This window comes from Peromyscus eremicus, chromosome 8a, assembly GCF_949786415.1.
Source record: "Peromyscus eremicus chromosome 8a, PerEre_H2_v1, whole genome shotgun sequence".
Classification (NCBI taxonomy): domain Eukaryota; kingdom Metazoa; phylum Chordata; class Mammalia; order Rodentia; family Cricetidae; genus Peromyscus; species Peromyscus eremicus.
The window spans coordinates 67,002,657-67,014,680 of NC_081423.1; the positions used below are offsets into that span (position 1 = coordinate 67,002,657).

General features: G+C 45.2%; 1 protein-coding gene across 1 annotated transcript; it reads left to right on the top strand.

Moving 5' to 3' along the window:
- The first annotated feature begins 8,716 nt into the window (after window positions 1-8,716).
- Window positions 8,717-11,064, top strand: LOC131916566 (protein Wfdc21). The gene is made up of 2 exons (XM_059269916.1): window positions 8,717-8,867; window positions 10,964-11,064. The coding sequence occupies exons 1-2, from the start codon at window positions 8,771-8,773 to the stop codon at window positions 11,056-11,058; spliced, it is 192 nt and encodes a 63-aa protein (XP_059125899.1). The 5' UTR covers window positions 8,717-8,770; the 3' UTR covers window positions 11,059-11,064.
- The last annotated feature ends 960 nt before the right edge of the window (window positions 11,065-12,024 follow it).

Sequence of the window (12,024 nt, forward strand, 5' to 3'; positions counted from 1 at the left end):
GAAAGCCTAGGACTGACTGATTGTTGCCACCGTAATTCTAGAAGGTGCGTCAAAATAACCTGGAAGCAGAGATTGAATGTGTAATCCAAGAACAGCTTGCAAACACACATTTATTATCTCAGGCTTACGGGCCAAGCTTAGATATGTGGGTGATAAGGACTATGCAAGGGAATCCTACTGATGAAGAGATATCTCGAAGCACCAACTAGATCCCCCCAATGTATTCACTTAATTATGTGAGTGTAATATCCAGCATGCATCTTCCACACTGCTGACTTGTCAGAGTAAGATGGCTTTTAAAGGGTTGCTGTGTAGCAAGGGCATGCATGAGAATCATTACTGAGGGGAGTCTTATTAAACTCTAGCCTGCACCCCAAACCCAGAATTCCTGCTTCAGTAGGTCTGATGTGGAAACTAAGAATCTTCATTTCTTCCAAGGCATCTGTGCAACGGACTGATAGTGGTGGCCCATGAGTCTGCTCTGATTGTAGGCTAACTACAAAGCGTCTGTCAACCCCACCCTTCTCTCTGCACTTCACAGTCTCATTCTTATGCTGAAATCCTGGAGGGTCACAAATATTCCCTCTCTTGTGTGACAAAATAATTATAGTGACATAACCCCCATTCCCCATCCACCCACCCCTGCCTCACTAGCCTGAAAGTGCTATGGTTTTTGACAAATGTCCACCCAGAGATGGTGGAGTCCTTTGGAGGTGCCAGACCATTGGAGGAAGTTAGAGCATTGGAGGCATGAACTTGAAGCAGGTGTCAGGACCACTGAGTGCTGCTCCCTTTCTACCTGTTGCCTGCCCTGAGGTAGGCAGTTTCCTCTGCCACATGGTCCAATTGTGAGGTGCAGTTTTGCTCCAGGCCCCACAAGCAATGGAGCTGACTAACTATGGATGGAAACTTACGAAACCACGAACCAGAATAAACTTTGCCTCTTTGTAAGTTGTTTACCTTAGATATGTGCCATCACAATCACAGAAAACGATCTAACAGGCAGGCACGGCGTTACAACAGAATTACAGTATAGGTTGGTGCTACTTAAACGTAATAAGAATGTGGTGTTTCTCAGGGGCTGCCCAACCCGCCACTGTTACTCAGAAATGAAATCTCTAAACCACCTGTTCCCCCTAGGAGTTCAGTGTGGGGCACTGTTGGCATCTCATGTAGTTTAACCAAGTGAGGAATTCTAGGCATATTGGACATTGAAACAAAGAGGACTCCAATCCCTGTTCCTAGGCCAGGTAGGTGCACCACCTTACTGAGATTTGGATCTAATGCCAGGTGAACACAAGGGGGAGCTTTTCTAGTTACAGAGGTAAGGTGTGGCTATGCAAATTCACAGAGGAAAGGTGTGGAGGAGAGAGCTTGGAGACAGAAAGACAGGTAATCAACAAGCTGAACCAGGTAATCAAGAAGCTGAATCAGAGCTAAGGAAATGACTCTGGATAAAAGTTCTTGCTGCACAAATATGATGGTGTGAGTTCAAATCCCTCATCTACACTAAAAGGCATGTGTGGCCATCCTTGTGCCTATAAATTTAGGGCACTATATGGGGTGGAGACAGGAGGATCATGGCGGTTTGCTGGCTGCCAGTATAGCTCTACTTCAGTGAGAGACCCTGTCTCAAGGGAATAAGGCAGAGAGTGATAGAGTGGGACATCAGATGCCCTCTTTTTGCCTGTTTCCATGAGCACATAGGTGTGTGTATCTGCAAATACACACATGCATGCCCCAACACACGTACAGCCCACAAACATGAAAAAGAGGAGGAGGGGGAAGATGCAGCCGCTGTGTAAAATTGGACTAAGTATGGCCATGTGTGAAATGGAGCTAGCCCTTGAGAATTTTTAATAACAGGGATAATAATAACATATTAATCTTAATAACATAACAGGGATAGAGCTGGTGTGTGTGTGTGTGTGTGTGTGTGTGTGTGTGTGTGTGTGAAATGCAGCATGTACAAGTGTCCAGTGTGTGCCAATTCTTTCTCCCCACCCCATTTCTCTCTGTCACTCAAAGTGGCCTCCATTCTTTAGTAGTCTCAATGATGAGGCAGAGGGGCTATTTTCTTCCCCTTGGCATGCTGGTATGAAAGTATGTCATTACTCAACACTAAGAAAAGATCTTCCATTCAGAAATGTCAGATAGCTATCAGGGTTAGGCTTCAAATGCCTATCTTGACCCAGGTTGCAGGTGCCAGTCTGGTTCAGTGGGAGGGAATGTGTCATCCTCTCTCCATCTTGGAGCATCGAGGCTGTATCAAAGGAGACTTCACTCAGCAACACGATGCTGGAGTTAAAGAATGTATCCTCAATTGCACAGGTGTCTGCTAGGCTGGCGTTGGGGTCAAGTGAAGACGTCCGGTCTGGCTCTGAAGCCCAGCAGACTCTCAGCAGCTACACTATCTAGATCTGGATCTGACGGGAAGGCGCGGTGGGAGGACCTCATTCTCATTCTCATTCTCCTGGGGTGTGGACCTCTCGCTATGGTCCCCGCCAGGTCTCACGCTCTAGTTTCAGAGCTTAAGGGGCATGAGAGCTGGTATTTGGAACAATTCGGTTCTCACTAATCAATGTTGGCAACAACCCCTTTGTCTTGGAAGCACTCTTACGGAGGCGCTTTGGGTGGTGACAGTCTCCTCAAGACAACGTGGTGCTCTTAATTGCCTGTAACTTTTCTTTTGATCTTGTCCCAACGAATGACTCTTTATCAAAAATTGTTCACATGCTACACTTCTTGACTACATTTCTATAATAAGAACCATGAATCCATGTGTGATCACAGAGCCAACAGCAATGCTAGATTAAACCATGGAGTCTCTTCATGGCTTAATTATAATGTCCAGTGAAATAAAATTTGCACGGGTCCTGACTCCTTTTTATTTACTTACTTTGTAGTATTTTCTTAGTACCTCACACACTTTTGCACAAGTTGTCCATAAGTGGCCTGTTCCAGAGGCCAGAAAGACAAAACAATAATCCCTTTTGTAGATGTTCATAGTACCAAGAGCTGACAGTTTAAAAGATGCTGTGCCAGAGTGAGAATACATACATAGTATATATTTTTTTTCTCATCTCATATACCCAATAAAGTATGACCTCTGTCAGTGGCAGAAGGGGAAGCAACCCAGAAATGCCATCAGCAACCTGAGAAGTTCCCCTCTCACTTAAAGACTTCCACCCAAGTAAAGCCAGATCTCTGACTCTACCACAGAAAAGAACTTCCGGACAAGCCAGAAGAAGGCAAGATTAGTGGGTTTAAGTATTTAGACAGGAAGATGGACAGGGAAAGGATGGTACAGGACATAGACATGAGTGTGGGCTTCTCAAGGCAAGAGTCACGCTTATGTGTCTTTGCAACATCTTTCTATGTGGTTTTGTGATTTCTAAATTACATTATTCAAAGAGTGTCGTTTATCAAAAGGTTGAGAGACTAAGTAATGTTTTTTAAATCAAGTAAATTTTTTAAAAAGTATTTTATATATATGGATGTTTGGCTTGTACATATGTCTGTGTGCCATGTGTGGGCCTGGTATCCAGAGGCCAGCAGGGGACATTAGATTCCTTGGAAACTAGAGTGACAGACAGTTGTGAGCCACCATGTGGGGGCTGGGACTCAAACCCAGGTCCTCTGAGCCATCTCTCCAGCTCCCAACATTAAAGTAAAACTCTGTGTAAATGAAATTATAAAATGGTTTGTGAGGTGTGTTGTTTAGATTTAGAGATGAAAAGGGACGGCCACAAACACTCTGGCCCCAAATAAGCAGAATTTGTTCTTTTAAACATCCTTGATAACAGGACGTGTAAACTATCTCCCAGGGTGAGGGGCTCCTTTCCCTTCCTATGACCCTTTCACCTTTCTCCTCTTTCCATCCTGCTTCATCCCCACTTCACAGATGAGACCACTGAGGCTCAGCGACTTTATCTGTACTATTACTTGGAAAGATGTCTGACTAAAACTACACTGATCAGGGGCTGGAGAGATGGCTCAGAGGTTAAGAGCACTGACTGCTCTTCCAGAGGTCCTGAGTTCAACTCCCAGCACCCACATGGTGGCTCACAACCATCTGTAATGAGATCTGGCGCCCTCTTCTATGTACATAACAATTAAATAAATCTTTTTAAAAAAAAAAAACCTACACTGATCAAATTCTCACCTTCAGTATCCTGGGGATCACTCCCCTTCACATGGTTCGAGGCAGATGAAGGAGGTTAGCAGAGAGTGAAAGACAGATGAAGTAACAGTGAAGCAGACTTGGCTCTGACACATCCTCACACAAATCCTCCCTTTGGGCAATCAACACTATAGCTGACAGATGACCTTACTGTCTGTTTGAGCATTAGACACAAGAACGTCTCGAGTGCTGGGAGGCTCGGCGGTGGTAGTACACGCCTTTAATCCCAGAGAATGTCTGTGGCGAGCTTAGCCTGGAATAATGCAAGTGTTCAGTGAAGGCAGGTGAATAGCCACTCCCTTGGCTTACATCTGGAGGGAGCCTCCACTCAAGCACCAGTCTTCTTGGTCTACACAAGAGGAAATGAATTTCTTGAGGCACTGTAGACTCACAAAGTTTAAGTAGCTATTTAATTGGCAGCCTCAAACAATTCGCACAAGTTAAATATAACAAGGGCATTTGTGCACCAAGAGCTGAGAGCTGGTGGAGAACACAGTCTCTTTTTGCAAGTGGAGAGCCCAGTCACTCATGCAGAATGCAAATGGAGTCACCCTTGGTCCTGGGCAAGCAAGGCGACTTTTGGTTTCTACTTTTATTTCGGTAAATAAAATACTCTCTGTCTTAGCTGGGTTTTCTATTGCTGTGATGAAACACCATGACTGTAAACAACTCACGGAGGAAAGGGTTTATTTCAGCTTATAACTCTCAGGTTATAGTCCATTGCTGAAGGAAGCCAGGGCAGGAAATCAAACAACAGGGACCTGGAGGCAGGAGCTGACACAAAGGCCATAGAGGGGTACTGCTTATAGACTTGCTTGCTCCTTATGACTTGCTCAGCCTGCTTTCTTAGAGAACCCAGGACCACCAGCCCAGGGGCAGCACCCCCTCACAGTGGGTTGGGCCCTCCCTCATGAATCACTAATTTTAAAAATGTCCTACAGACTTGTCTACAGGCCAATCTGGTGGGGGCGTTTTCTCAACTGCAGTTTTTCTCAATTGAGGTCCCCTCTTCTAAAAATGACTCAAGCCTGTGTTAAGGTGACACTGTCTTTGTTCTCAGCCAGCAGGGTTTCTATAAATTTGCTTTCATCACGGGCTATTTGCTTGTCTCCAGCTCCCTCCTTTAAAGAGGGAGCTTCCTTGAGAACAAGTCCCACACCTGTTGCCTCTATAACCCTGCACTGAGTACTAGCTGTGTAGCAGACTCATAAGCAGGGTTCAGAATTAATATAGCTCCTTTTTGCTAACATGAATTCTTATCTACACTCACACTTTTAGTGGCAACATGGTGGGATTCCAATGGGGGTTTACTGAGCTCCAGTGCTGTCTTTTTAGAGTGTGTGCCCATGGAATACCCAGTTTGGCAAATTCAAAGATCCCAGTATGGGTCCCAGGTAGGCCCCCCTTCAACTTCCTGTCCTCCCCCAAACCTTTACCATTCTCCCATTCTTTTTGTTTGTTTGTTTGTTTGTTTGTTTTTGCGAGACGGGGTTTCTCTGTGTAGCTTTGCGCCTTTCCTGGAACTCACTCTGTAGACCAGGCTGGCCTCGAACTCACAGAGCTTGCCTCTAGGATTAAAGGTGTGCGCCACCGCCACCCGGCCCATTCTCCCATTCTTATTCGTCTCTCTAACTTCGTCATTTTGTTAGAAAAAAGAAAGTAACCACGCCCAATAATCACTAAGGACGATAAACACCTGTCATGCATCACTGACGACAAACCCCTCCCAGCTGTCAAGATCCTCCCAGGAGAGAACTCAAGGCAGTGACAGTAGTAATTAGTATTATTCATTAACAGAGCTCAATAAGAACAATGACGAGTCCAAAGACCAAGTTACTCTTCTAGGAGTTGGGCTTAGGAAAGTTCTGGAGGTGGCATTTGACCTAGGATGATTGATAGATAAGGACTTGACTTATGACAAACAAGAATGCCCACATTCAGAGAAGAAAGAGAAAGGAATTCCACGTTCCAGGCACAGCTGAGCTGGGCAAGTTAAAAGCTACCGTACTCATCAATGTGCATGGAGTAGAGCAACCAGGACTGCCTGGGTGGCAGAGACAAGTGGGGCCCGAGAGATGAGATGAGGGGGCAGGATGGAACTCATCACTCAAACTCAGAAGTCCCCACTCAGCTCTGAATATCCCTCAGGACCCAATTAGCACATGCTTAGAGAACCAAAAATAAAGTCAAAATAAGGCTATATGAAAAGAAATGAGAATGATTTCAATATACCTTTGACTTTTGTGCAATTTCAGAAAATATATTTTTATTTCAGGCCTCGATATTGTTAAAAAAAAATATGGAATCACATGGAAACGAGCTGTGTAATCTCCTCAGTGTTAAGATCTCTAAAATCTTTCCTGGGTGTTATGGGTTGAACATGAAATGTCTGCACTATGGGTTAGGTGTTTGGACCACTTGATCCCAAACTGGTGGTGCTGCCTGGGGAGAATTCAGAAACTTGAGAAGCTAGAATTTGGCTGGGGGAGGTAGGGTACTAGGGATGGAACGTAGGAATTATGACTTGATCTCTGTGTCTGTGTCTGTCTGTCCATCTGCCTTGTAGTTAGAAGTTTTCCTGGTCTCACTCGGCACCAAGGTCCCACAGCCATTTATAAAATTCCTATGTCCCGCCTGGTCCTGCAACCACTCAGACCCAAGTAAACACACAGGGACTTATATCAATTACAAATTGCACGGCCATGGCCTATGAGTCAAGCTTCTTGCTAGCTAGCTCTTATATCTTAAATTAACCCATTTCTATTCAACTGTAAGTTGCCACGTGGGCATGGCTTACCAGTCTGCTGGCATGTTGTTCTTTCGGTGGCGGCTGGAATCTGCTTTGCCTCTCCTTTCTCTTCCTGTCTGTCTGTTTGGATTTTCCACCTGCCTCTAAGCTGCCTTGCCATAGGCCAAACGGCTTTATTTATCAACCAATAAGAACAACATATTTTCACAGCATACAGAAAGACATTCCCCCATCACTGTCTGTCTTCTCTCTCTCTCTCTCTCTCTCTCTCTCTCTCTCTCTCTCTCTCTCTCTCTCTCTCTCTCTCTCTTTCATTTGCAAAGCTGTGAGAAATCTCAGCTGCATACTCTGCCATACTTTCTCCACCATGATAACAGTACCCTCAAACAGTGAATAGTGAACTGGAATAAATCCTCCTTCCAGTTACATTAGCCAGATATTTTATCACAGTGATGAGAAGTCAGTGGTATGCCAGGCTTTAGACCTATTGCAGAAATTGTACACCAATGGCCCTCCCTTTGGGCTAGGCAGAGTGGGGCTAAAGCAGCTTGCAAAAATACTTTCTGCATGGCCCATAACTCTACCTTTTAACCCCCATGAGGGAGCTAGTAGTGTATGGAGTCAGTTGTTTATCCGAAGGACCTCCAACTTGTGGCATTTAAGAACTGTGACAAATGAAAGGAAGAGACTCTCCCTGTAGCCCCAGAATTAGGAAACAGGGTCCTTGCAAAACATCAAGTTCTCTGTTCCTCCCTCTCTCCCCTCTTGTTCGTGTGTGTGTGTGTGTGTGTGTGTGTGTGTGTGTGTGTGTGTATGTGGTATGTGTGTGTTCCTAGGAATCGAACTTAGGGCCTCATGCCCTCTACCATTAAGCTATCATCCCAGCCCAAGTACTTGACTCTCTAAACTGAAATTAGCCATCTTCCCAGGGACCTACCAAGGGACAACAAACTGACCCTGCACCCCTTACTCCCCTCCACACACACTTCCACCTCATTTCATGTTAAGGTATTTTATGAGACACAATGTTCATGGCCAAACATTATGTGTGCCTCTCCCCCACCACTAGGGAAAAAAGAGGGTATATCCCCTGACATCCAAATTAAGGGTAGTCTGAGGTACACAATCTAGATTGGTAGGCATGTCTACAAGAAGGAGGAAATGAAAGTTCACACCTAGGCTGGTTGTCACTATTAACCCATTCCAAGCCCCACAGCAGTGGTGCAGCCTGAGAGGCATTCTGGGAGAGTTTAACATGGATATTACCAGCTAGGGTTCCCGAAAACGTAGGTTCCAAGCAGCAGAGACAATCACATCCAAGCAGAGGAAAACCACAGTGGCTTACTGTCTCATCAACAGGTGGCCACACCCCACTAGCTCTCCTGCTTCCTCCCCCTGTCCTCAGTTACAAGAACAATTATCACAGCGTAAGGAGGAGAGGAGTGGAAAAGCAGATGTGGTCCTTCCTACCGACACCCAGCTTCCGGATTGTAATTCCCTGAGGACATATTGCTTATCCCAGCATGGTCCTGGCCCAGAGTCGGCCTCTAATGCTTCGTTGAAAATGAAGGAGAGCCCCTCAGCCACCCCAGCTTTCCAGCTTTAGGAGTCCTATTTGTGGGGCAGAGGAGGGTGTTCTTGGCACAGAGCCTGGCTTGGGTAACATGGCACTACCCAGGACGCACATGTGTGTATTTCTAGCAATCCTAGTTTCCGGGCGGGGCTTTTGGTGTGCGGACCCGCCCCTGACGTTGCATTCTAGCTCGGTGGGTGGAAAGGTTTAAATTCTAGCAGCTCTCAGCTCTGCGGCGTGTTGGCTACAGTCCTCCACCAGCGGCATGAAGCTAGGAGCCTTCCTTCTCTTGGTGTCCCTCGTCACCCTCAGCCTGGAGGTACAGGAGCTTCAGGCTGCAGTGAGACCACTGCAACTTCTAGGTAAGTCCAGGCAAAAAAGTAGCATTGCTCTGCCTTGAATGAAGGTATCAGAAGTAGGCCCTCCAGAACCAGTGCGCATGCGCACAGGAAGGGGGAAAGGGAGAAAAGATTCTTTAGGATCCTCCTTGATGGTCACCTCTTAGTTCCCTACAACAGAATCCCTCTTCTGCCTTTTCCTTCTCTCTTCATTTGCCCGGTCACCTACCTGGACTCTCCGCTCCTGCTTGCCTGCAGCCAGTCTCCATCTCCCCGCATCTCCCTCTCTACCAGCTTCTTCCTGGAACTGTCTATTGAAAATATCTCTCGATGTTAAACACGGGTCAGTCTCAAACTTCTTTACCAACAATATTCTCAAAAAGGGTTTTGTTGCCACAGGGTTTTTGTTGTTTGTTTGTTTGTTTGTTTGTTTGTTTGTTTGTTTTGAGACATTCTCAGACTATAGCCCAAGCTGGCTGGGAACTTTCTGTGTAGCCCAGGCTGACCTCAAACCCCTGGCAATCTTCCTGCCTCTTCCTTCTATGCTGGATACAAGCGGGGAGTATTCTTAATTCTCTAACCATTCTTCCTTAACCCTTTGGTGACACCTCCTCAAGTCCTGCTCGATTTAACTCCTGATGCATTCCTCTTGGGTCCTCTGGAGGAGACTCCTGACTCTTCTCTAGTAGTGTCTCACCTTTGCAGCCCTGACACTGTCTGCGTCTCCACTGATCCTGCATCCTGCTCTTGCTGTGAACCTCTTTAGATCCAGCTTAGGCCTCTCTCCTTTACTCTGTTCCCCACTCCATCAACTTCCTGTTTTTGAAACATTGCATCTTTTCCGTCCTTTGCCCTCCCGTGGCCTCACTGTGTCCAGCCCTGATTACTCCACGACCCTGCCATTGCAATAGCTTCCCCCAAAGCTCTCCCTGTCCCTCCCTTCCTTCTTCAATGTGGTGTCCAGTTGAATCTTCTCTGCCTATGCTTTCACAGCAGATAATCTTCCCAAGTGACAGCAGTCACCTCATTCTCTCGGTCTGTCAAGTGGAATCCCAAATCCACAGGTCCTGGCCACCCGCCTGCCCTCGGCAGGGTCTGCTTCTCCTGCTTTACTTCCAGATGCTTCCAAACTTGCTCAGCCCTCCCCTCACCATTCCTCCTGGCTCCCCACATTCCAGGGGACACAGAGAGGCAAATGCTATGTCTAAGGGACAAGACTTGAAGAGTCAGTCTAGAGTTGTGGGAGTGCGTCTGTAGGTCCTGTGTCCTAGGAAACACACCGGCCTCTCAGAAGCCCTGCCCTATTACATTCCCCCTGGTGAAGTTTTGCATCTTTCCTCATAGCACTCTATCCGCTTTCCTCTATTACTCTTCCTTGAGAATATTCCTGCACTTCAAGGCTTACTTGTTCTGATGAACAAGAAATAATGTCTATCTCCTCTGAGCCCTTTGAGCCCTCCGGATCTACCTTGCAGGACACTTGTGAAACACTGCTTTGTTTTCAGGACCTTAAATATAAGTCTTCCTTGCATTGGAAAGCTCAGGGAGCCTTATACTTTTTGAGTGCTTTATATATAGCAAAAGCTCAGCACATAAACACTTAATGATTGACCAAACTACTGTGAATAGGGATGAGGGGTCTTCAACTTTCTCATCCCAGAGCAACAATAGCACCGGAAACCTTGGGGGTCGTGTTACAAAGCAGAGCTAGGGAGACTAACCTCACAGAGTGGCTGCAAGGCAACCAGCAGGTCAGAATCTCCCCTTCTCTGCTCCATGTCCTGTGGTGTGGGGAAAATATTTCATTTAAGCAATGTTCAGCCTTCCTTTCCACAAATACAGTCCCTCTGTCCACATCTCTAAAGTAGGCTTGCTTTAATAAGATTGTGTGTGTGCCTTGTATTTAATAGAAATAAACAATAACAGTTTATAAATTAGACTATGTATTGAGCTAAAAGAAACTAGTGAAATTTGTCTGTTTGTCTGTCTGTGAGAGGGTAAATTCATCGTGTAGTTCAGGTTGGTCTTTAGCTAATGATCTGCCTGCCTCGGCCTACGAGTGCTGGGATTACAGGTTTATCCCACCTGCCTGGCTTTCAAATGATTTTTTTCTGACTTAGGCACCTGCGCTGAGCTCTGCAGAGGTGACTGGGACTGTGGGCCAGGGGAGAAATGTGTCAGCAGTGGATGCAGTAGCATCTGTGCTACAAATTAAGAACAGGTAAAAACATCTGGCCCTTACTGTTACCTGAAATCTTGCCTAGACTGGGCATGTTATACATTTGACCCCCAAGAGACTTTCCAGAAATTGGTAGGATAGGATCCTATGTGTTTCCCTATAGCGTCTCCCTTTTTTTTCCTCTATGAAGAAGATACACCTACCACAGGATGGTTGCTTTCCAAACCTTCAGAATAATTTCCCAACCCAGGCTACCCAGGAGAAAAATCAGACAATAATTGAGCAAGAAGATAAAAATCACCCATTATTCATCACCCCAAAATGATGTCTGTTTATGACTATGGTACATATTTAACTATGCACAAATATAAAAAATATATTTAAAAACAAGAATCTTGTAGCCTTTTGATTCCTTAGCTATTTAATTTAAAAATAATGAATCAACAATTTTCTTTTTTTTTTTAAACATTTACTTATTTATTATGTATACAGTGAATGTTCAGCCTGCAAGCCAGAAGAGGACGCCAGATCTCATTACAGATGGTTGTGAGCCACCATGTGGTTGCTGGGAATTGAACTCAGGACCTCTGGAAGAGCAGCCAGTGCTCTTAACCTCTGAGCCATCTCTCCAGCCCCATGAATCAACAATTTTCATATCAGTACTTATCCTCAGTCCCAGCCCACCATCTTTGCATTCTCTGTAGTCCTTTGTATAGACTCTTCTACCAGCAATCTCTGTAAATGTACATTTAAGATATTTGTCTTATAATATTAACATGACCATAATGACTATTAAAATGTGCACACCCTTATTAATTCTTTTGGGATACAACCTGACATACATAATCCATGATCAAAGGACATTCTCATATGAGGCCCTTGATTCACATTGCCATATTGACCTAAGCAGATGCTTTCTCTGTTAAAAATTTGATGGGATTCATATTATTATATAAATTTCCCTTTTTAATTCAGTACCCATTAATTGAAAAAAGAATAATA

Excerpts from the sequence above, each read along its gene's own strand:
- LOC131916566 (XM_059269916.1), top strand. The coding sequence starts at position 8,771 with ATGAAGCTAGGAGCCTTCCTTCTCTTGGTGTCCCTCGTCACCCTCAGC. Across the intron at positions 8,868-10,963 it reads GAGACCACTGCAACTTCTAG|GCACCTGCGCTGAGCTCTGC; the intron begins GTAAGTCCAGGC and ends TTTCTGACTTAG.